The 26,084-nt window shown below is 43.2% G+C and overlaps 1 protein-coding gene across 1 annotated transcript in view; it reads left to right on the top strand.

Annotated features, from left to right (window-relative positions):
* NID2 (nidogen 2) overlaps positions 1–26,084 on the top strand; it is a 63,503-nt gene that overhangs the window by 4,074 nt on the left and 33,345 nt on the right. Inside the window, 8 exon segments of the mRNA XM_030930574.1 lie at positions 4,199–4,431; positions 10,243–10,547; positions 10,629–10,988; positions 21,197–21,346; positions 21,777–22,022; positions 23,240–23,382; positions 23,384–23,441; positions 25,043–25,273. Of these exon segments, the coding sequence (XP_030786434.1) occupies positions 4,199–4,431; positions 10,243–10,547; positions 10,629–10,988; positions 21,197–21,346; positions 21,777–22,022; positions 23,240–23,382; positions 23,384–23,441; positions 25,043–25,273 (1,726 nt within the window).

Below are 26,084 nucleotides of genomic sequence, written 5' to 3'. Positions count from 1 at the left end.
CCTTTGAAAGGTGACTGGGTCATAAGGGCTCTGCCCTCATGAATGGGTTAATTTATTCATTCATGGATTACTGGATTATCATGGAGTGGGACTGGTTGCTTTATAAGAAGAGGAATTGAGACCTGAGCTAGCACATTAGCACACTCAGCTTTGTTGCCACGTGATGCCCTAAGTGCCTGGCACTCTGCAGTCACCACTGACCAGAAGGCTGTCACCAGATGTGACCTCTCAACTTTGGACTTCTCAGCCTCCATAACTGTAAGAAATAAATTCCTTTTCTTTGTAGATTACCCAATTTCAAATATTTTGTTGTAAGCAACAGAACACAAATTAAGACATTGCCCAATGGAGGCCTCCACGTGGTTGGGGACTGAGACATGTTGACTTGGTTCAAAGGTTGATAGTCATTGATGGAGGTGGTTGGATTTCACAGAGAAAATGAGAGGTAAAAGCAGGACTTTTTGTAGCTTTTTGACTTCTGGAGACGAGGTTTAGAAGAGGGGAGGTCTACAGCCTATGCAAGAGAGTTCAGCCTGAGTCTGAGATGTCACTGTGAAGATGAAGAGAATAGAGACATATATGGAAATTGGTTAATGCTGAACCATATATGGAAATTAGAAATGCTGACGTTTTGCTGAAGAGTATCAGGAAGGATATAGTATTAGGGATGTGATAGTACTCAGCATTTGTCTTTGAATTTTTGGCAGGATCTGTAGGATTTAGTGCAGTCAAATAAATGAGAGACAGTCCTGCATGTGACAGTGTCCTACAGGCAGTGGGAGATGAAGAACTACGCTAAGGAATGGAGGTTAGTGTTCACAGCAAACACTGGAGGCCAGACCCAATGATCCTACAGCTCTAGAGGACATGTGTTCCTGAGGAAGATGACAAAGAGAACTTTGTGACCCCTATAAGAGTCACCCTAATGCTTCATTTTCATTTTCATTTTGATAAGCCTCTATAGGCAAGCCCCTTGAAGAAAAGGATGTCACTATTCTGATTTTTGGCCAGATAGCTGCAGTTAATTAAATGAATTGCAAAAGTTAGAAATTCTTAGAGGGGTGTGTGTTGTATGCATCAGCCTGACTCTGATGAGTGTCACTTCAACATTGATTGGGATGTCCTGGGAGGAAGAGTCAGGCTCTGGTTTCTGCAGAGGGCTCTGGCTTTTCTCTCTTTCTGATAACAGGGCCTGCAGCCACTCACCCTGATCCTCTCTGTGCTGCTCCTCTCCCCGTGGAGGCCCCTCTCTCCTCTCTGGGATCCTGGGGGAGCTGGGAACCAGTGACTCGTTTGTCGGGTTTGGCAGCCCATCTGAGGGCTTCTCTTTGGAGACAGAGCCTGTGCGGCTCTTGCAGAGGCTTGTATCTAGGAATGCGAGGACCTTTCCTGTTTGGAAGCCAGTCAAGGAGTTTTTTGAGAGGGGGAGCCCTTCAAGACTTCATGAAGTGGGCTCTTTAGCAATTAGATGTAGAATTTTGTAGAACCAACCAAGAACTTTACAAGTGATGATTTAGTGTGTGGGTGGCTTTTAAACAGCCAAACTCCTTTGGCGTGTACTTTGGGATCATAAATTCTACTTAAAAGGAAGTTTTTCCTTCCTCTGATATTTGCCTATTTTGGTGGAGACAAAGCAGTTAAATACTTGCCACCCATAATGAGTGCTCATCTCAAGGATAGTATATAGAAGATGTTGAGTAAATTTTAATTGAAATGAATTTGTTGGCTGGTTGGCTGAATGAATGAATAAAATAAAGTGCTAAATGCCCAGAGTGCACAGCAAAAAGCCAGACTCTCCTCTTCACAGCTCTGTTTACTTCTCTCGTCCCCCCTTCCCCATCCCCTTCAATTCTTCACAGTCTCTACAACCTCCTTATCTTATAGAATTTCTCTAAATTTAGAACATGGTTCTCTCCTGTTTCACATTTATTATGGGAGATCGGTGCCAGGAGCTTTGAAAGCTTAGCTTTTTACAATGGGGTTTTTTTTTCTTCTTTCTCGAGTACTTTTCTTTCCCTAGTAGATTTTTCTTTATTCTGACTAATGTACAACTCTGAAGTTATTGAGTCCACATTGGTTGATGATGTAGACTATCTTATGGATAGACATGAGGCAGAACAGCCTTTGTTTATATTTGGCAGTAGTGGCTTCCTAGCATTGAGAAGCTCTAAAAACATTTCTTGCTTTTTGTTTCTGGAAAAGTCAAGCTTTGCTGTTGAACAATGAACAACTGGAACAATAACAAATATACTAGGCACCCTGTTACTTTGTGAATTGAATGAATGAAAGAAGCAAAGCAAGATGTTGTTTTTTTCTGGGTTAGAGAACTAGAAGAATGGCTGATTGTATTTTATTTGCTCTTGAAGAGTGTGTTACATCTATGTTTCTTTGTCCTATTAGCAAAACCTCAAAACCCTACCTTGAAATTAAACATTGAAAGGAAAAATTAACATTAGAAAAGAGCTAGCACCACAGTGGGAGTAGACTCAGAACAAAGGGAAGAGCCCATTCCTTCCTTGCTGTTTCCTTCAGTGAGATGTTCTTCTCTGTGCCCGTGTTTGTCTGTCTGGCAGAATGGAGAGGTAATGATACTTACCAGTAAATAATATTTCTAAGAGTCACATTAGTTATGAAGTAAGTTGTGTTTTAAAAATGCCTTTCCAGTTCCTTACTAAATTGTAAAAGCAGTGTGATTTAGTGAGAGAGAGAGTTTCAGAGGCCTAAACATAACACCTTTTTAGAGAATCAAGCACTGTTAACAGATCTTTAGGAGGAGTGGTCGCTGAATGAAGGTAAAGGCAAAAATCTCATCTTGTTGAAAACATGAGGGTAGACGGAATATTAAGGAGTGATCCTATAAGGACCTGAGTGTTGAATTGGCAGCGGATTCAGGCTCCTGGTCTCTCTCTGGTCTGTGTTGGCTCCTGCAGTGTTTATAACATTCACCGGCTGCCTCTGTGACACCTCCCAACCCCTACCCTGAGGTCCTAGACACACACCCCCGCCTTCTGTGGCCTCTACCACCTTCTCCAGTGACTCTCCTACAATTTCAACCATGACTGTTTCCCTGTCCTACACCGTGAGACTCTCCTGGGCAGAGTCTGTCCTTTGCTCCTTCGCATCCTCAGCATCAAGCATAATGTCTGGTGCTTAAGTAAACACTTGGCTGTTTGAATTAGTGTACAAATGAATAAATGAATGGTGTTTACAAACATATAAACAACTAACCAAGCATAATGAGGTGAATGCTCACTGGAGATGCTCATAAAGGCGTTACAGAGGTTCAGAGAACAGAAATTATTCTATAATCACAAACACCTCCGAGTGGCAGCATTTGAAGGTTAGGAGGGTTTCTAGGCACAGGGAACCATGAGCAAAGTGTAGAAGCATCCAAGGACATGGTGCAAATGGGGACTATTAAATAGTCTGACAAAGATGCAGTGGAACTGAGCCTGGGAGGGACGTATGCAGCCAGGTTACAACTCACCTTGAATGACATGTTGAGGAGGGGTTAGGGTGTCCTAGGGTGCGGGCTGTAGAGCTGGCTGGCCCACCACCACATACTTGCCACCTGACCTGAGGAATACCTGTTAGCCCCTGTGTCTTTTTCTCGTCTGTGAAATGAGGATAACCCGATGCTCGTATGAAAGGGTAGATGGAAGAGGAAAGAAAGTGAGGCTGTGAGACAGTAAGGAGGCCTTTTGACCAACTAGGCCTAACACAGTGCCGGCCCATAGTGGGCATAAATGGATGAATGGATAAATGAATGAATGAATGAATGAATGATGCCAATGAGAGATGCCGAGTGCCTAGGGTTATAAACTAGGGCAGTGACTGCAGGATGGACAAGTTAATTTTGCTGATTGCTCTTAGCGCTGAAAGAGGTTTGGATGAGAGAAGTTTGAAACCTTAAAAGTATATATTTTTAACCTACGTTTTACCTATGCATATTTCAACTATTAATCTAAATTGACAAATGGTATTTGCAATAATCAGTAATATCACTTATGAAATTATATTAGTAACTTGAAGAGGAAATTTTAAAGAAGACGACATTTAAAAACAGTTTGGAGGAATCCTGAGAAAGGGGAAAATTCTTTGCACTTTATGGTGCTTTGCTTGCATTCTATTTCTTTCTTCATTTATTTGTTTTTTTTACAGGACATTTCTCTCTCTCTTTTTGTTTTTTTTCTCACAGCTGAACACTTTCCAGGCAGTGTTGGCATCTGATGGGTCTGATAGCTACGCCCTCTTTCTTTATCCTGCCAACGGCCTGCAGTTCCTTGGAACCCGCCCCAAAGAGTCTTACAATGTCCAGCTTCAGCTTCCAGCTCGGGTGGGCTTCTGCCGAGGGGAGGCTGATGATCTGAAGTCAGAAGGACCGTATTTCAGCTTGACTAGCACTGAACAGTCTGTGAAAAATCTCTATCAGTAAGTAACATTGAGCTGAAGCCCTTTCCTATTTGAATAGAAGGACTTTTAGGAGGTACCTGAGCACAAGTGACCATAGGACCATTAAATAATATCTTGGTGGCTTCTAAGCAAGGCATCAAGTCAAAACTGAGAAACTAGATTAAACCCTGGAAGGATCAAGTTCACCAAAACATAAAAGGTCCTTTATTTTTCCTGCTCTATTGGGTATAGATACTGGAAACAGAACAGTATGTGTGTCTATTTGTAGAGCCACTGAGGCTTGATATGAAAAACATTGCTCTTGGAACCACATAAAAATACCCAGTCATAAACCGCCCAGTTTGAGGTTTTCTAGATTAATCATTTCACAGGAGGAAGCACTGTGATTTAGTCTTTTGGACAGATACTGTTAAACATTAAATTGAGTAATGTAATTTGCAGGAAAAATAACTAAGATTTATAGGTTTCCGGAAGTCTGAGGATGTCTCTCTGGCTTCATTACCTAAAGTGAATTGAATCCATTCCTTCGACTCATCAGTGTCTGCCCATAATGGGCATTTAGTAAATAGATGGATGAATGAATGAATGATCCAGAGGGCTTACTTAACTAGTGTAATAATAAGCTCTTCTGCATTTTGCCAGTACAGATAGTGCCAGTAGGATATTCGTTGACTTCAGGTTTTTTGTGGGGGGCGTATGAGGGGGATAGGAGTGCCCTTGCTTTTATTCATTTCCTGAATACAGAAGCCAGACAGAATACATTGGTTACTTCCTGGCCTCCATTAACTGCTTCTCGGCTTCATTTGATCAGTTCTGGGTAGGTATAGAAACACCTTATACTTTTGCATGCCATCTGCTCTGCTCGGCTACCAGAAAGAGACCACTATAGCCAGATTTGGTTACTCAGAGCTGACATTTATTGAAAACTTACTATTTGCCAAGTATCGTGCTAAATACTTTCCAGATGTTATCTTAATTAAAACTCACAAGAATTGTAGGTTAGTACTACTATTTTCCCAATTTTACAGAGGAACTTAGGGAAGTTAAATAAATTGCCTGTGATCTCAAAGTTAAGTGATGAAGCCAAAATCCAAGCTCAAGTCTGGAGTACTGAACTACTTATTTTATCTTGTGCTGAGTCCTTGTTTCCTTTCCCATCCTTATGATCCACATTGGGCACCTTTAGGGCTCCATCTAGGCTGCCACTTAGTCTGGACTCTGGAGCAAATTCAGTTCCTTACTTTTCCTCCTCTGGTTCCACCCTCCTCTTCTACTTGGGAGCTCATAGGTTTATTATTCCTCAGGCATTATAGAGAGGTGACAATGGCCAAGCACATGGAATACAAAGATTTCTAAGACACTGGTCCTGCACACCAGCAGCTTGTACCCTATTAGAGTTGATAGACAAATAGATCAACAATTACAGAGCTCTGGGTAAGTGCTGGCGTCTACACAGGAGATAGCAGACAGTGGGGCCAAAAGGCCTGTGGCAAAAAGCAGTTGTGTTCCCTGAGCAGAGCTGTAAAGGTCTCTTGGAACTAATACCCACCATCACGTGTGACACACAAACACACAGACAGCATTTCCATCTAACCCTTTTCATGCCTTCCCTCGTTGTTATCTTTGATACTTCCCAGAAATCTCTGAATTGCTTGGCGAAAGCAGAGTAAGATATGGGGCCAAATGACTCACATATTTTTCTTTAGTGTAATCCATGCTTAATACAAACAGTAAAGCACAAACAATGCAGAATAATGTGAAATAAAAGAAAAAGTTACCCATAATCACGGCTTCAAGTGATAACGAGTGTTAATGGTCCTTCTCTAGAATTCAGGTATATACAAAACTTTTAAAACCAAAATGATTCTTTTGCTATGTAAGTGGTGTTCTCACATTAATATCTTCTTATAGGGGTCTTTCAGTCAGATGTCTGTCTATATTACCATTTTAAGGTTATAAAACATTGTGTCATATATGTATGAAGACAGCTTATTAATGAACATTTCACATATTTCTGATTTTTCTTGTTATAAATATCATTGCAGTAAACAGCATAATAAACATTGCTCACATTCTCATTTCTCCCTAAAATAAATTCTTAAAAGTGGAATTGCTGAGAAAGGGTGTATGATTTAGCAGTGGTACATTTCAGATTGTCAAAGTTACCGGTCTTTTCCTTTCTGATTTTGGATCTTGGAGTTATTCTTAGGAATAACTTCTGTACATCAAAATCATAGAAATGGCCTTCAATATAATCTTCTATTCTACTTTTCATTATTTAAATTTTCAAAAATATACAGAAAAGTGGAGAGAATAACTAAATGAACATCCAAATGCCCATCACCTAGTTTTATACATTGTAAACATTTCGCCATATTCATTTCTTTGTTTATTTAATTTTTTTTTTCTTTTCTTTTTTTTTTTTTTTGAGACAGAGTTTTGCTCTTGTTACCCAGGCTGGAGTGCAGCGGCATGATCTTGTGCTCACTGCAACCTCCGCCTCCTGGGTTCAAGCGATTCTCCTGACACAGCCTCCCAGTAGCTAGGATTACAGGCGCCCACTACCACACCCGGCTAATTTTTTATTTTTAGTAGAGACAGTATTTCATCATGTTGGCCAGGCTGGTCTCAAACTCCTGACCTCAGGTGATCCACCTGCCTCAGCCTCCCAAAGTACAGGATTACAGGTGTGAGCCACCACACCCGGCTTGTTTAAGTGTTTTAAAGTAAGTCACAAATATCATGCCTGTTCATTGCTAAATGCCTTAGTATGCATCTCTCAAGAGTAAAGTTAGGCTGGGCAAGGTGGTTTTAATCTCAGCGCTTTGGGAGGCCAAGGTGGGAGGATTGCTTGAGCTCAGGCATTTAAGGCCAGCCTGGGTGGCATAGTGAGACCTAATCTCTACTAAAAATTAACCAGATTAGCTGGGTGTGGTTGTGTCCACCTGTAGACCCAGCTACTTGGGAGGCTGAAGTGGGAGGATCACTTGAGCCCAGGTGGTTGAGGCTACAGTGAGCCATGATCATACCACTATGCTCCAGCCTGGGTGACAGAGTGAGACCCTACCTCTAAATAAATAATTAAGAGTAAAGTTATTTTCCTAGTCAATTATTTTCTTCCTCGAATTTGTCTCACAACTGTGAGCTCAAAGGTCATAAATTATATAGTTCATAATGTTCGTCATACTCTTCCTCTGCAAATTTAAATATGAATTCACATGAGTATATTTTGAAATCATACTTTTCTATATTCTGGAAGACAAGACAGTAGTTAATAAGTATTCATGATGTGTAGGGCCAGTGATAGGCATTTTATTTATTTATTTTTTTGAGATGGAGTCTTGTTCTGTCATCCAGGCTGGAGTGCAGTGGCATGACCTTGGCTCACTGCAACCTCTGCCTCCTGGGTTCAAGCTTTTCTGCAGTCTTAGCTTCCCAAGTAGCTGGGATTACAGGCACACACCATCACACCTGGCTAATTTTTTTGTATTTCTAGTAGAGATGGGGTTTCACCATGTTGACCAGGCTGGTCTTGAACTCCTAACCTCAGGTGATCCGCCCACTTTGACTTCCCAAAGTGCTGGGATTACAGGCGTGAACCACCACGCCTGGTCAGTGCTAGGCATTTTAATGTGGTTTTCTCACTTACTTCTCCTAACAACCCAGGGAGGAAGGCATTGTCATCCCATTTTGTAACCCAATTTTCCTTTCTAGAAATAAATTAAGAAATCTAGAAATAAATAAATTAATAAATAAAATTCTTTCTATTACTAAGCTTCCAGATGACCTTGGATTTTTAAAATAAACTCAAATTCGTTACTTTTCCATTATGCATAATGACAAAACCCAGGATAGTGATTTATATATAATTAGAAGGTTTTTTAATTTAGCTTTTATTGGCCATAATCTATATTTTTCCACTTTTTGAAGATTTTATAGTTTGTTTCTAACTTCTAGAGGAAATTTCATAGTAGCAACACCTCTAATGTGATAATAAACTCAATATCCTCAGAACTTCTGAATTTTCTCTTACTGTCTTTAGTTTTCCTTATTTGCTTACCAATAAACACCAACATTAACTCTTATGAACTTAACAAATATGTATAGCATATTGCACACAAAATCAGTTTCTCTTTCTATGCTTCTCTTTCCCTAAATTTATCACAGTAGTGACCACAGCATATACATATACATACACGCATACACACACACATACACACAAGAGAAAGACATTTTAAAATTGTACTGAAAAATATTATTACTATAGAAATCCACATGAACATGATGAGTACCCACCCCAATGAAGAAAGATATTTTGTTCTTATACAATTCAGTGAATTTTTTATTATCTTATTAGCCATTGACTCTTATTCCTCATTGACTGACTTTTGAGGTAATTTCATTGCTTGGGAGAATTTGAGCCTAGTGTTTTGTATAAATATCAGAGGAGTATACGAACTGGCATTTTCAACATAGCCAGACCCTTGTTCACTCAGGTTTTCCCATCTTTTCAGAAATCCTATGTAGTTGTTCTCTTTAGGGTATATCATGGACTAAAATAAGTAAATATTGGGATATTTAGAAACTGAATGGAGTTCATGTTCTTTTCTCATGGAGGAAATGAGAGAACTGTTTCCAGAAGTCTTTAAAAGACCTCTAAGCTACTTTCTTATTTGCTCCTTAACTTTTTCAGTGCCAAAAAAATTTTTTTAGGTTTTGGCATTTGTATTTCTTTGAATTTTTTTACGTTGACTCACCGTTCTTTGTGGATTAGCGAATTGGTCAGTTCAAGTGAATAAACAATGAAATGTCTTTAATATTCTGTACAGTAATGATAATTCAGATGCTTATTGACTGCAGTGTGTGGTATGGTTTTCAGTCATAATATAACATAGATGTGTAGAGCATGGGCTTTGGTGTTAACTGAATTTGGATCCAGTTGTTTGTTACGTGACTTTCAGAAGATCAGTTAGCCTTTTAAAACCTATTTTCTCCTCTATAAAGTTGAACATGATCACCTGTAACTTGCAGACTGTATTGAAGAATGTGAAACACTTGGCACAGGGAAGGGGCATCACCAGCTCTTGAAAGTATGTAGTAGTCATTCGAGTGTCAGTATTTGGTAGAGTTTTAAGCATACATTTTTTAAACGTGTTATAAGTTTCCAGACAAGTGGAGGAAGGATGAAACATTCCTACATTCCTTGTTTATTTTCAGATAGCCAGATTTTAGATAAACCATTTGGATTGTAGAGCAGATTGATAATTTGATGGTCTGGCATTCTGTGGCATACAGCTTTGAAACAATGTTAAATAAAAGGTAGTTCACATCAAAAGTCCAGTATGATCCTTTTAGTTACCGTGTAAGTCTGCTTTTATTTGGTTTTATATACCAGTGAAAACTGAACCTGATCTTAATAGCCTTTCAGGTTTTTTGGTTTTTGTTTTTTTGAGACAGGGTCTCACTCTGCCACACAGGCTGGGGAGCGGTGGTTGCAGCCAAAGCCCACTGTAACCTGGAACTGCTGGGCTCAAGTGACCCTCCCACCTCAGCCTCCTGAGTAGCTGGAAGCACAGGCGTGTGGCACATACCTGGCTAATTTTCTTTAGAGAAGTGTTTTGTAGAGGCAGGGTCTCACTGCGTTGCCTAGACTGGTCTCAAACTCCTGGGCTTAAGTCATCCTCCTACTTTGGCCTTGCAAAGTGCTGGGATTGTAAGTGTGAGCCACCATGCCCAGCTGTCTTTCAGTTAGTTGTTCACCTTCTAGGAAGGTGGGTGAATGGACACTTTTGTTACATTTGTTACAATGACTGTTTCCTTTTTATTTAGACTAAGCAACCTGGGGATCCCTGGAGTGTGGGCTTTCCATATCGGCAGCACTTCCCTGTTGGACAACGTCAGGCCAGCCGCAGTGGGAGGAGACCTTTCCGCTGCCCACTCTTCTGTTCCCCTGGGACGTTCCTTCAGCCATGCTACAGCCCTGGAAAGTGACTATAATGAGGACAATTTGGATTACTATGATGTGAATGAGGAGGAAGCTGAATACCTTCCAGGTGAACCAGAGGAGGCATTGAATGGCCACAGCAGCATTGATGTTTCCTTCCAGTCCAAAGTAGATACAAAGCCTTTAGAGGGTAGGATCTCTCCTCCAGATTCTGATCTGTCCTCCTCCTTGCATCCAACACCTACTTATTGGCCATTCTATCCTGAAACAGAATCTGCTACCTTGGACCCTCACACCAAAGAAGGAACATCTCTGGGAGAGGTAGAGGGGCCAGATTTAAAAGGCCAAGTTGAGCCCTGGGACGAGAGAGGCACCAGAAGCCCAGCTCCACCCGAGGTAGACAGAGATACACTGGCTCCTTCCTGGGAAACTCCACCACCGTACCCTGAAAACAGAAGCATCCAGCCCTACCCAGATGGAGGGCCAGTGCCTTCAGAAATGGATGTTCCCCCAGCTCATCCTGAAGAAGAAATTGTTCTTCGAAATTACCCTGCTTCAGGTCACACTACACCCCTAAGTCAAGGGACGTATGAGGTGGGACTGGAAGACAACATAGGTTCCAACACTGAGGGTGAGTGCATTAGAAAACTGGGTGCTGAGGTTTCATCTTAACCTTGCTGGTTTTGCATAGAGTTGTGATTTTTCTCTTAAGTGGGTAGGTGAAAAGTTTAGCAAAAAGAAGATTGGATCTAATTTTTAATCCCTGTGTTTCAAGAGATAGAGTAAATTTCCTTTGCCAAATAAATCTTGGCAGGCAGATTCTGTTTGGAATCTCTTGATCATTAATAATGTTTTTTTAAAAATACGGGCCTCATGAAGTGAGTGGGGGAAACTCGGTTTGTTATGCCAGCTACGCTCTCAAGTGTAATGAACTATTTCAGTTTGAAAGTTCAGCAAAGGTAAAACATTTTGTGGCTTCATACACATTCCAGTGAGGGATGGGTTTGTGCTTTTTAAAGTGGTGAGTTGTGCTGGCTCAGATGAACATGCCAGATTCATACTCTGTTGTGGGACAAGCCTAGCACTTCCCTTGGTTGGGGAGATATGCTTGTGATGTGTGGGAGAGGAGAGCCCACAGGGAAAGAAAATGACTAAACACCTGTGTCTGTTGTCATTTCTGGTTCATGGCTATGCAGCTGTAGCATGCACCTCCCTGGAGCCCTGTCCTCATTTCATGACTCACTGATCGGACTGAGAGGCGAGGAGGGAGATGCCGAGAGCAGGCGGTGGTTAATTATCACGGACACGGGGCCTATGTCAGTCTTCTAGTCCTCGTTGAGACTTGTCATGCTGGCTGTTTCTTCCCCATCAGGCATGGAAAGATGTGAATGGGAAACTGACCCAGATTCACTCCCATTTGTTCCAGGGACTGCTCATCTGACCTCTCATAGGAAAAAAGAGGTCAGAGGTGACTGCTTTGTTCTGAATCTCCATGTTTTTCCACCTTTTCTGTTTCCTGTCACTGTTGTGGCAAAAACATGGCTGACCTAGCAGAGAGAGCCTTGTGGGTTCTGTTCTGGTATTATCTGCAGGATATTGCATGGAGAAGTACTAACTTCAGGAGGGAAGAAAATATTTTCAGACTAATGTGGCATTGTATAAGGATTCAAGGGAGTACATTGGTGTCAGCCTCAGGTTTGAATACGGGCTACCAAGCTTGTTGGGTGATGAAGTAACTTATGTAACCCGTAAGCCTCGGATTTCTCATGACTTTCTTGGGAGGATTCAGTGAGACAGGGTATGTGAAGTTCTTGGCTTCATGTCTGCACTCACTGGTTCTTAATAAATAGTGGCTGCTGTTACTAATTTTAGAAGATTTAAAACAGTGGGAATGGGGTGGAGGATGGGTAGAGAATGAAGAATGTGCGTATTAAAGAGTTTCGCGTTAATTTGTGCCTAAGGGGCCACATTTCCATGAAGTTGAAGATGTAAATTTTATTGGAAGTCTTTAGAACCTTCAGATCCTTCTGAGAATCTCCAGAATTTAAAGTATGAGTTTCCTGTAAGTACATTTTAAAGCCAAGTATCAAAGATTTTCACAAAGGGATTTGAGGTAAAGATGCATTCCTGAATGGCCTTCTCATTTGTGGGTTGTGATTTCCTTCCCCGGGAAGAGCGTGGGAATATGAAAAAGCAGATCTATGGAGTCATGTATTAAAGGGTTAAGAAGGGACTGCACACCCTGGTTCAGGCTCTGAGAGCTCGAGATCACTGGAGTAAAAGGGCAGGAGGCTTCAGGAACCAGCCATAGAGTAGAACAGAGGCACAGCTATAACCGCTGTAAGGCATGAACTATGATATTTATCAGCTGCCGGATGCAGTCTACTATAGACATCTTGGTAATGGCAAAAAACGCCTGTGAAAAAGCTGGTTAATACACATTTGGGGGGAAGAAATCTAACTAGAAGTTGAAACTTAGACAAAAAAAATCCAGTTTTTTTTAAAGGAATTTAGGGAGATGTGTGAAGTATAGAAGCATGCCATTGTTAAATACGTTTGAGGGGATGCAGTGACCATTTTTTTCACATAAAACATTGGAGGCTCAGAGGTCTATCTGGTAAGTGTGGACTTCCTCTGGGAAGTTGTGGGGTGGGAGTGGCAGAGACATAGAACATTGCCCGGTACTAAGGACCCAGCCATGTGGCAACCGCCTGGCTTTTTCTACTGATGGAATAGAAAGCACATGGTTTTGGTGCTGGGTGGACTTGACCTTGACTCCCAGCTCTGCTATGCAGTTTGGGGCAAGACATAGAGTCTGTTGGACCCTTGGCTCTCCTCAGCCCTAAAAGAGAGTTAATGAAGACCTCATCATGTACTTGCTAGAATTGAAACTGAGCCTGGGAATCACCTGCCCAATACATTTTAGTTTCCCGTTGAAGCTTCAGGGTAGTCATCTTGCTAAACCAAGAAATCAAGATTTAGTTAAAGGCCCAGAAAATATCACTCCTTTTAACATTTTTTTCCCCCTTAGGGACTCATTTTACAGACCTTTCTTTTTGTTCAGAAATTTAGATTTTTAGATCATATCTACACCAGGCAGGAATGTCCCAGCCACACTCGAGCTCTGTCTTCCTAGGCCACAGAACAGCAGTGGGTGGATGTGCAAGCATGCTTTGTCTGAGGAGTCTTGTTTCCAGGGAGCTCTGGTAGTTTTGTTGTGAAGTCAAAGTTACCCAAGCACCTGCCATGTACCTGTCTCTGACTCGGTGCTAGTGAAAGTTTCAGCTGGCATTTGCTGAGTGCAGCCTGCTGCTCTAAAGTGGGAACTTGGCATTAGATTGCATGCCCTGTGGGGAGTTTGAGACCAGCCTGGGCAACATAGGGAGACCTTGTCTCTATAAAAAATTTTAAAAATTAGCCAGGTGTGGTGGTGCTCACCTGTGGTCCTAGCTACTCAGGAGGCTGAAGTGGGAGGATCACTTGAGCCCAAGAGTTCCAGGCTACAGTGAGCCATGATTGTGCCACTGCATAGCCTGGGCAACAGAGAGAGATACTGCCTGAAAAAAAAATTGTCCTGTAAAGTAGGTACTATCATCCTTCCCATTTTACAGAGATGGAAACTGAGCTTGGGAATACTTAGCGACTTGTCTTAGCAAGGGCAAAGACTGCAACTAAACCATGAAGAAATTAGAGAAAGCTGTAGGGTGACACAGAGTCAAAGGCACTGTCCAGGAGTGTCACTGCTGTTGGGGAAGTCATTGTGAGGAAGGAGGGGCTTGAGCCAGGCCTGGGGTCAGAGTATGAGAGGGAGAATTTGTGAAAACATGAGCAGAGAAGTGACAAGAGCAGAGGTGCAGAGGTGGGAATGAGGAGGGAGGAAGGGAGAGACAGAGACAAAGGTTGACTAAGGCAGTGAGGTAAGAGAGTTGGCAGTGAGGGCTTCAGTTGCCTGGGACCATGGAACTGCGTGTGTTGTGAGTAGAAAGGAATGAGGTTTACCAATAGGGGTCATAGTTATTCTTAAGCCTGCTGAGGTGGTGCTATACGCAGCTTAATTGAATCTTAGTCTGCATGATGAGTTAGGAGGAAGGACACCTGGCCTTCAGAAACCTCATGTAGTCCCACCCCACTTTTGGCCTTGGGAAAGGCTGCAGGAACATGTTGCAAGCTCGACTTCCACCCTGAGAAGAATTCAAGCAGGTTCTGCTGCCAGTGCAGCCCTCCAGGTGCCAAAGACCATCCCCTGGGTGCACCTCCAGGTTGCAGAGGGTCTGCGACCAGGAGTCCCCACTGCCCCCCAATACCTGTGAAGACACCTGTATGAGGAGATTCCCTGGTAGAGCCCCTCTCCCTTCACCAGAAGTGAAGAGAGCCTGTTAGTGTCATGCCAGCAGTTGTAAAAGGCCACCCCCAGGGTCCTGATCACCGTTTGCCGACAGCATCATTACATGCCACACACATACATCAAAATTAAACAAACATGAAAACTGGACGGAAAAGCTTTCCACTGTTTTTTCATTATCAAGTTGGATATGGTTTTCCTAGCTAGTCTGTCATTCTGGGAGACTGGAAAAACTTAGAAGAATTTGTCCTGCAGTGAAAATGCCCATTCTTTTTGTTTGAGGCAGCGGTAAAAATTGTTAATAGTCGCTCCAGCTGTCCTGAGGCAGCCCTGTGCACGAAGCCTCCTGGGTCCCTCGGTGTTGGCCCCGTGAACCTGGTCCACACCATGGAACCTCCCCTGTGGCTGGGCCAGGGCCCTCCGTGAAGAAGGGCAGGCCGGCCAAGGGCTGCAGACAAGTGCTTAAGTGTTTCTGGGAAAATGAAGATTGAAAGGTGGCTCAGAACAAGTGCAGAGGAGAATTTTCCATTTTTGTTACAAACTCCCAGTTAGGACAAGTCTCAAGTCCTTTGGCAGGGCATTTCTTTCCTCTGATGTATCCCCACCCCATTTTTATTTCTATTAAAGACATGAGAAAAGTTAAAAAAAAAAAAAAAAAAAAGCATTAAATGGGGGGAAAAAAGTGAGATTTAAAAAGTCTTCATGTTAAGAATCCTTTAGCAACTATCAAACCTCAGTTAATAAATCCGTGACAAAATGAGCTCATTCAAACCTGGCCAGCCTCCCCCTTCCTGCTGTGCCCTGAGGTGCCAGCAGACCTCTTTATGGTCTGACTCTCCATGGCAGGAGCTTTCTGGAAGAGTGTGGGACCCAGAGGAGGCCATGGACTAGAAACTGTATTTCTCAAAGTGTGGGCTCTCATCTACCCTCCTCTCACTCAGCTGGGAACATAGTTAAAAACACTGATTTCCAAGCCCCTCCTCCACCTTCTGAACCAGAATCTGCATTTTTAAGTCAGCTCACTCCTTCAACTCCTCCAGGCCTCTGTCCAAATGTCTCCTTCTCCCAAGGTCTTCCTTGATCATACTATTTAAAAGAGCCAAGTGCGCCTGCCCTCTCTCACCCTCTTGTCCGACCCTACCATATTCCTCTGCACTTCAGTGATTCTGATGTCCCCTCAATTTGATGAGATTTAGAGCCAGAAGATTAATCTCTGTGGGCTTCAATTTTCTCATCGATAAAATGGAGATAATATCTTACTAGAATAGGAAGAAGTGCATGAAAATACACTCAAAGCCACGATAGGAAGGGACATGCAAATGACCACCGAAAAGAAAAAGTGCCACTTTTCCTTGGATGTGTTCATTGCACATCTCATCTAGCTGGGATCCAGATCTTGAGTCCCAGCCTTCAAGAAGTTCAGCCTCTTTGAGTTTCACTGCAATTCCCATAGAAATTGGAGCAGTCACGTTGGTTGGAGATCTGGCTTTTCTTGCCCTGGATAAATAGCTGCACATGGGCTCAGCACTGTTCTAGCTCCAGGTCTCCCCCTTCTTCAGGGAAGGGCTATCTGGCTGCTGTGCGTCTGTGTTACCTTCACTAAAGAATCTTCACGTGGTATTCTTGTGGATGGATGCCCAAGTGGGCCGAGCTCTGCTTCTCAGATGGCCAGGAATGAGTACAAGAGCATTTCCTAACATTCTACCCACCCCAGGCGCTGCTAATTGGTCAGATTAAATTTGTTGACGACATTAATGAGCAACACCTAGCTCAGAAATCCAAGGCTTGTGAGTATCCCAAGCCTTCTATCAACATCAATTGGTGTGAGAATCACTTGCGGGGTGGCTAAAGTGTAGATTGCTAGGATGCACCCAGAGAGTGGAATTGGTAGGTCTAAGGTGGGCCCTCAGAATTTGCATTTTTAACAGAAACCTCAGGTGATCCTGATGCCATGGTCCCTGGAATCCACCGGGAGAAATGCAGCTCTCCGTGAGAAGGACTGCATGGTGCTGTGCTGAGGGTGTAAGTTGTTATTCACCCCTTGGTGAATTTCCTTGACGCCTCATGCTGTTGTCAGAACTGAACCCCACAAACCTGCTCCTCCTCAGTCTCCCTATCTCAGTAACTGGCAGCTCCACCCTTTTGGTTTCCCATATCAGGACTATCATCCCACATCCATTCCACCAGCAAACCTTCTTGGTTCCACCTTGAGAACATCTAGTGCTTCCCATCTCACTCAGATGAAAGCCCAGATCCTTCCTGTGACCTCTGAGACCCTGCATGAATGACCCAGGCCACCTGTCCTCTCACCATCCCTCCCACATGCCCACACACCCCTCCTGCCTGACACAGCACCCCGCCTCCCCTCATCTGTGGGGTTCACTCCCACACCTACTGGCCTCTGCTCAGTCACCTTCTACCGAGGTCTTTCCTGACCATGCTATTTAAAAGAGCCATGTACACCTGCCCCCTCCCACGTTCTTGTCTTTCTCTGCTGTATTTCTTTGCACAGCTCTTACACATCCACCCCACTAAGTAATATACCTGTTTATTGACTACTGCTGGGATGTGAATTTTTGTCTCTTTTGCTGCCTGCCATGTCCCCGGTTTCTAGACTAAGGCCAGGTCTATAGTGAATACTCAGTAAATATTTGTTGAATTAGTGAATGAATGAACAAAAATTGTGAGAAGCATTTACCTTTCACCTAACAAGCTGCCATTGTAAATGCTAAGTGTGCAAACCTGTGTGTGCACGTGGGCATGAAGGCAGGTGTGGTAGAGGGATTATAAATGGAGCCTTGCCTGCCCCCAGATTAGGGGTTGATCCATCTTCTCTCCTTCCTGTGGCTGTTATGAAGCTGAAAGAGCGAGTGTGTGTTCTTGGCTCAGTAAGTATCATCCTAAGAATACAATATCCCACAAAAAACTGTTTAAAAAGACTCCCAGGTTAGCTTACCAGTAACTAGTTAACCCATTGTAATTACAGTTTAAGTCTCATAATAGCCTGTCATGGGAGCCTACTCATTGTTATAATTTCTTTTTCTATAATAGAAAAATGTAGTCCAGCTTCCAATCTATAAACCTTTGCACAGTTGCACTTGTAGATTGCTTGCTGCATCGCCCTGTCTCTTTTTACTTAGATAAAAGCTCTGACTCCACCTAGTTTAACTCTCCATATCTATACTTTCTCTCCTCCATCTTTGCTCTCCCTGTTTCATAATTCAGCCTTAGAATAAGAATTGGGTTGCAGAATAAGGCTTCACAAAATAACTGAAATAGGATACAATCCGTGCCGTTGTTTCCTTAATTTGTGGGTGGAACAGAGTGTAGAGTTTGGATTGATTTCTATCTGAATTCTCTGAAAATGGCTGCTTTTTTTTTTTTTTTTTTTTTTGAGACGCAGTCTCGCACTCTCGCCCAGGCTGGAATGCAGTGGTGTGATCTCAGCTCACTGCAAGCTCCGCCTCCCGGGTTCACGCCATTCTCCTGCCTCAGCTTCCCGAGTAGCTGGGACTAGAGGTGCCCGCCACCACACCCGGCTAAGTTTTTGTATTTTTAGTAGACACAGTGTTTCACCGTGTTAGGCAGGATGGTCTTGATCTCCTGACCTCGTGATCCACCCACCTTGGCCTCCCAAAGTGCTGGGATTACAGGCATGAGCCACTGTGCCCAGCCAAACGGCTGCTCTTTAGACCTGTAGCAGATTGCCTTTTTCTTGGCGTTCAGAAGTACATTAAGAAGAAATGCGACTTCTGGCAATGCAGGTGTGAGGAAGAGGTGTTCTACTTATTTTAGAGATGAGGAAGCTGAAAGAGTTTGCAGTCTCCACAGAGCCCCCGAGGGAGAGCTGAGGTTGAGTCCTAGAGCTCGGTGCTTTCTGCAGTCCCTCATTCCTTGCGCTCTGGGAGAAAGTCCTGATGGCCCTTAAGCCATGAGCACACTCGTGAGTGTGAGTGTGCGAGTCCCTCCAGGAGCTGCTTCCTTACACTTAGTTGTGAATTTCTGAGCTGTAGAAGCCTGAGATTTTGACACATCCAAGTTACATTCATTTCTTTTCACTCCAAATGTTTTTTTTCCCTTTCTTAAACGAATAGACAGTGATAGTTTTCTTCACAGCCATCTATTTCACCATGATCCATCCTGGGTTTTTTTTTGTTGTTGTTCTGCCTTGAATTTTATATCATTTTCTGTTTAAGTTAAGCTTGTCACTTGTTTAAATAAAGTTGAGTCATGCCTAATTTTCTATTTTTATCAAACTGGAATTTCTTAGCCAAGTCATCAAGGCCCTGTACTAAATCTCGAGTCATAACTTCATTCCTATTATGTTCCAATCAGATTTTCCACTTGAACCGACACTGTCTGTCCTGCCAACCCTCAGCTTGCTGCTTTCCCAAGGATCTGCAGGCAGCTCTCCAGTACTGTCCAAAAGTTAATGCCGCTGCTGCGATTCTCATTTCTTACCTGTGCTGTTTTTCAGCATGCTGTAATATTCATCTAGATAATCTTCCCTGCTTGCTTCCATCATTAAACCTGGTTTATAAAGTATGACTTGAATTATACTTGAAGTCTGTGCTGATGAACCCCAGACACGTGGTCATCCCTAATCTAGTGGGCATCCCTAACCTAGTGCTCATCCCTAACCTAGTGCTCATGATCTCCGTACTTGGCTTCCAGTAAAGGGGTGGTGGAGAGCAGCAGTTAAGATTCTTGAGCTAGATGTCCTAGGTTCAGATCCCACCTTTGATACTCACTGCCTTTGTGACTTCAGGCACTTTAATCCACTGTGCCTCAGCTTTAACTGCAAACGGGTTAAAAAATTGTCCCTGACCAGAGTGGTGGCTCACACCTGTAATCCCAACACTTTGGGAGGCCTAGGTGGGAAGATCACTTGAGCCCAGGAGTTTGAGACGGAGACCAGCCTGGGCAATGCAGGGAGACCCCTTCCCTCAACCAACCCACACCTACTGAAAAACAAAGTAGGCAGGTGTGGTGCACGCTTGTGGCTGCAGCTACTCAAAAAGCTGAGGTAGGAAGATCGCTTGAGCCTGGGAAGTCGAGGTTGCAGTGAGCCGAGATTACACCACTGCTCTCCAGCCTGGGTGACAGAGAAAAACCCTGTCTCAACAACAACAGAGTCCCTGCTACCTAGGGTTGTTGTGTAAATTAAGAGTTAATAAACGTAAAGCTTGTATATGTTAAGCGCTATTTAAGTGTTAACTTTGTTACATTTTAATTTGCTGATGGAAGTCTTTATCCTGGTGACATTGTTACCTATATGATGCTATGTCTCATTAGTTCCTTTGTTTTCTGTTCTCCCTGGGAATACTGGGTAAAGATTGATCTTTGGATTTCTTCCTTCCACTCCTGTCTCCTTTCTAGATAGACCTGGAACACAACTACCACTTGGTTTTCCCTAAGAGTAGGGTGTCCTCCTTCACACTAGCATCAGTGTCTCACTCTAGAATTCCATGCCATCCCTGCTTAACAGCATGCTCCTGGAGTCTCCAGCCAACTCAACCTCCTGGAGATGCAGAGGCAGAGGTGTGTGTAGCCACTTGGCCTCCTGGTGGCCATACTTGGGATTGGCATATTCCCCAGTGTCCTCGAGAAAGCACCCCCCTGTCCATCCACAACCCCCGCCACACCCTACCCTCTTGGCCATTTCCTTTATGAACCATGGCATTTGTTCCAGTTTCCCCATTTCTTTGCAGCACAGATGGCCCTCTTCTTTTAATGGGTAGAATAAGTAGGAAATGGAAGCAACAGCTGCTGGAGCACTGAGCTTATCTTGGTCCTCCGTAATTTCTTGGAAGATCTGCGAGTGGGGCCCAAGCTGTCTGCTATTGCATGGAAATCATGCTTGTACCATACCCATCATAGTTAAACCCTGCCGAGGGCATAGGGCACTTTAATAGCTTGAATCCCTGTTGCTTTGCCCTCCTCTGTCCCCTTCTCCTCATGCCCTTTCTTTGAGGTAGGTGCGTGTGTTCTTTAAGACCCTTCCCTCCAAACAATCTTGGTAGTGAGAAGAGCTATTTGTTAAGTTCAGTGTTACCTAAAAGAAGGATGGTTGGTTAGACATAAGACATTTGTTAGCTTCTCTATTATGTCTTCCTCTCAGGATGTCTTTAGGTTGAACCATATAAAAGTGCTGATATTTAGCCCTTTTTGACCCACAAAAATAGTAGTTTCATGAAGTTCAACCTAACATGTACTTACTGGTTCATTTTCATTTTACTGCACTCAAACCCACGGGTGCAGCCTCATCTTAGTTCACCAACTCTGCAATGAGACCCAGCTGGGAGCAGTAAGCAATTCTTGCCAGCAGACAAAGCAGGTTAATTCCCTTGGGTTGAATGTTATGCCAATCTCTTAAACATCAAAAACTGTTTGTTATGATCTAAACAGCTTCTGTGGAGCAGATGCTGTGTCCCTGATGCAGCAATGACATTGGAATCATTTAGTCCTTTTAAGGCAAGTTTGTTTTATTTTTTCAGTCTTCACATATAATGCTGCCAACAAGGAAACCTGTGAACACAACCACAGACAATGCTCCCGGCATGCCTTCTGCACGGACTATGCCACTGGCTTCTGCTGCCACTGCCAATCCAAGTTTTATGGAAATGGGAAGCACTGTCTGCCCGAAGGTAATTACTGGGACTGGGAACTCCTGTGTGTCTATTCCTGCTGCTTGCCTGTTTCCAGCTACCACTGTGAGCTCTGCTTTATGGACCAAACATCTCCACTACTTAAATCAGAGTGCTATCAACTTGGAGGTGCTCAATAAATGTTTGAGGAATGAACTGGTTTGGGCTGATTGCCAATTTGAGGATTATCCAGAAATGCTTCCTTCTGCCGGCTCATTAGAGCCAAAGTTGTAGTGGAGAGAAGGAGGAGGGGAGAAAACAGACTGGAGGCAGGACTGTTTCATATATGGATAATTGGTTGGTTAGGAAATCATTAAAGCGACTTGCTAAAGAGTGAGTTTTGGAAGTTGTCAATGGAATAATTATACCTGTGTACACCCATCTCTAGCCAGGATGATGCTCAAGCTTAACTGGGTTTGCTGTCTTTTAGGGGCACCTCACCGAGTGAATGGGAAAGTGAGTGGCCACCTCCGCGTGGGCCATACACCTGTGCACTTCACTGACGTGGACCTGCATGCGTATGTCGTGGGCAATGATGGCAGAGCCTACACAGCCATCAGCCACATCCCACAGCCAGCAGCCCAGGCCCTCCTCCCGCTCACACCAATTGGAGGCCTGTTTGGCTGGCTCTTTGCTTTAGAAAAACCTGGCTCTGAGAATGGCTTCAGCCTGGCAGGTGAGTAGGGTCTCTGAGAAAGCTGGTAGTCAGTGTTGCTTTGGCAGTGGTGCTTCTTGGGGCAATGTCTTTAGGCCTTTACACAGTGAAAGAGGAATCACTTGTTTTACGTTCTAGAGCTACATGTGTGTAGTTTGCTGGCCAGAGGTTGTTGGGAATGATTTGACCTCACATCACTGAGTTTTGAAAGGCAGTGATTTCGTCTAAATGTTCTCCCAGCTGTTCTGAGAAACAGGATGATTCCATTCAGAACATTTGTGTCCTCTTACCTCCAATTCATTGAAGCATATTTGTCAGGCTTTTAAAATTATGCACAGATCTGTCAAATGCAAAAATGGTACTTGGGGCACCTGGGGATGATTTTACTTCATGGTGAAGGGGTGCCCTTCTCCCAGCTCTGCAACCTATAATAGTATAGGCTGGTGTGCCCCAGACCTGCACCTGCACACAACCAAAATGTGAATTATGGTTCAGCAGGCCTGGGGTGGGGGTCTGTGATTTTGCTTTTCTACCAAGCTCCTAGGAGGTACCAGTGCTGCTGGAAAGGCCACCCATTGACAACAAGGATTTAGAAGATACTTTTTGGATTCTCACCTTCCCACCTGAAAACTTGTTTCCTAGTGATTTTATCTTTATTGCATGAAAAATAGTTTTGTGAGAAGTTCTTCCCCCATCTTTAACTGCAGAGCTCAGCAGCTGTTTATAGGTTCTTGCATTTAATCAAAATTTGAATAAAGCCCTTGTGTCAAAAGTAGATAAAATAGGGCACACCTTGCTAAATTTCTATTTCAGAGAAACAATTTTCTAGTATAAGTATCCCCCACATATTGCATGAGACATACTTATCTGAAATTCAAACAAAAAACCCTGAATGTCTTGGGTGGTTTTGTTGTTGTCGTTGTTGTTAGGCTTATATGTTTTTTGCTAAGTCTAGCAACCTTAGAGAAAAGTCAAGAACATTCCCAAGAGTATTTCTCAGACTACAAGCTTGTTCAAAGAGAAGCTGGGTGAGGTAAGGCAGGATAAAACCATATTCTTCAATGGAAAAGTTTGGGAACTTATGGAATCAACAGCTGATAGTGTTTACTCTCAGTATCAGATAATCTCCTTAGGCACGATCTCCAACAGCAGTAGAAATTGGGAGGGGGCGGTATGTATTGGTAACTGTTTAAGCAAGACCTCTTTTCATCCCTATGCTGAATGTTTTTCATCTCCAGGTGCTGCCTTTACCCATGACATGGAAGTTACATTCTACCCGGGAGAGGAGAGGGTTCATATCACTCAAACTGCTGAGGGACTTGACCCAGAGAACTATCTGAGCATTAAGACCGACATTCAAGGCCAGGTGCCTTACATCCCAGGCAAATTTCACAGCCCACATGTCTCCCTACAAGGAGCTGTACCACTACTCAGACTCCAGTATGTATAACTCAGTCTTCACATCTGTAAAATGGGGATTATGCCCTCTTACAAGATAGATACAAGGCTTAAATGACTTACATGCCATGTCCTAGAACAGTGCATGGAACATAAAATGAGCTCTATGTTATTACTCTTATTGTTATAAGAAAATGTGTAAGTGAGCAGAATGCTGGCTGCTATACACAAAATCTATATCCCTACCTAGTACTTTCAAATAATAAAATCAATAGCAACATTGTCCATGGGGTGGGTAGGGATGGTATGGAAAAATACTGATTATTGGAATTTGTCTCAACTTGTTTCAGCTGATGAGTTCAGGTTGCTTTAAAAATCAGAGGCCAGGTGCAGTGGCTCATGCCTGTAATCCCAGCACTTTAGGAGGCTGAGGCAGGTGGATCACCTGAGGTCAGGAGTTTGAGACCAGCCTGGCCAACATGGCGAAAACCTGTCTCTACTAAAAATGCAAAAATTAGCTGGGTGTGGTGGTGGGCTCCTGTGATCCCAGCTACTTGGGAGGCTGGGGCAGGAGAATTGCCTGAACCCAGGAAGTTGAGGTTGCAATAAGCTGAGCTTGCACCACTGTACTCCAGCCTGGGTGACAGAGCGAGACTCCATCTCAAAAACAAAATGAAAAACACAGAGATGCTGTAATTTATTATAAAACTAATGCTAGATATGGAGTGAAAAGATAACTTATATCCTGGATTTGCCATTTAGTATCTGTAGGGAAAGGCCTCTTAATATCTGAGAATGTGTTTTCTCATCTTTAGCATGGAACTAAAAACTGCCTTTTCTATGTTACATGATCAATAATGTGTGTGAAGCGTGATGTGTTCTGTGAAAATACTACCTGCATACAGGATGCGGCCTCCATCACAGTTGCTGTTGTGCAGCACAGCAATCCGGACTGAGTTATGCCTTTCCTCTAACCCCTGCTGCTCCTATGCTGAGAGCTGGCAGCCTAGCAGGAGATGTAGGGAAGACAATGGGAAGCAGAGACCTGGGCTGTGAACAAAATGGTCGGTGTCCGGATCACTGACCTGGGCTTGACTCCTAGACTCAGATTGTGAGAGACAATCCTTTCCTTTCTCTGGAATCCTTCAGATTTACTGGAGTACGAGGTGTTGGAAGTCGTCACTTCTGTGCAATGTAGAGGATGGATTGGTTTAAAATTTAAGGTGTAGAGTCAAACCAGTGTGAGTTTCATTTTCAGTTTTACCATGTAGCAGCGTTGCATCTTAGGCTACTTAACCTCTGTGAGCCTCTGATCGCACGATTGAGTGCCCACCTCACCAGGCTGTTGTGAGGAAGAAACGAGGCAGTATGTATAGAGCACCATTGGCATGGCTGGCACTCAGTAATACTTATTCTTTGCATATAATAACACTGACAACTGTAGTGCCTTCTCCCCCTCAGCACTGGGGCTTTGCATCCACTCAGGTTTTTGGGATTTTCTTGCAAATTTTTTCATATAAACTCAGGAAGTTCCCAAGGGAATACACTCCAAGAATTAGATGAAAATGGTGCAGAAAAATCCACCCCACATGAAAATCTCTTTATTTAATATTTTAAAAAAATTACCAATGCGTTCATTGCAGCTGTGACCTCTACAAGTTCCAGAGACTACTCTCTGACTTTTGATGCAATCAACCAAACATGGTCCTACCGCATCCACCAGAACATCACTTACCAGGTGTGCAGGCACGCCCCCAGACGCCCGGCCTTCCCTAACACCCAGCAGCTGAGCGTGGACCGGGTCTTTGCCTTGTATAATGATGAAGAAAGAGTGCTTAGATTTGCTGTGACCAATCAGATTGGCCCGGTTGAAGGTAAGGTTTCCTTTTTTTGTTGTTGGGTAAAAATGACGTCCTTTTAAGTAGAGTTAGAATGATTCACAGAGGTTATTAAGGGTTACCTAGTGCCAGGCTGTGTTAGGTGCTAGGTATAAGGATGAATAGAACAGATCCTTGCCCTTGAGTTGGAAACAGGCAGAAAAGAGTTTTAGGGCAGGGAACAGCATCCCTGCCAAAGTCAGGAAATAGAGCATGGTATGTGAGGCTGGTTTAGAGCAATACCCAACTGTGTGTGCCAGTCAGGAATATACCTGTGAACAAGGTGGACTGGAATTAGGGAGAGCAGTGCTGACAAGTATTTGTTACAAGTGTGATAAGTGCAGGGCACTATGAGTCTAGTTTGAAGATTGAGGAGAGATATCCCCACGTAAGTGACATTTTAGCTAAAACATGAGGAGAATTTCATCCAAAACCAAGGTGGGGCAAAGAGCTAGTACCTGGAAAAACAAAACATCATAGAACTTGATGTATAACCTCACCCTCCACGATTCCCAGAACATTATAGTTAATGGTGAGAGACTGGATGCTTTTCCCTGAAGCTTAGGAACAAGACGAGGATGTCTGCTCTTGCCACTTTTATTCAATTCAGTACTAGAAGTTCTAGCCAGGGCGATTAGGCAAGAACACGAAATAAAAGCCATCTAAATTGGAAAGGACAAAGTAAAATTAGTTTCAGATGACATTTTATGTAGAAAATCTCAGGAATTCACTAAACTATTAGAACTAAAGAACAAGTTCAGCAATGTTACAGGATATGCAAGATCAGTACACCAAATTAATTGTATTT

Source organism: Rhinopithecus roxellana, chromosome 5, assembly GCF_007565055.1.
Source record: "Rhinopithecus roxellana isolate Shanxi Qingling chromosome 5, ASM756505v1, whole genome shotgun sequence".
NCBI lineage: Eukaryota > Metazoa > Chordata > Mammalia > Primates > Cercopithecidae > Rhinopithecus > Rhinopithecus roxellana.
This window is presented reverse-complemented; position numbering and strand designations above follow the sequence as displayed.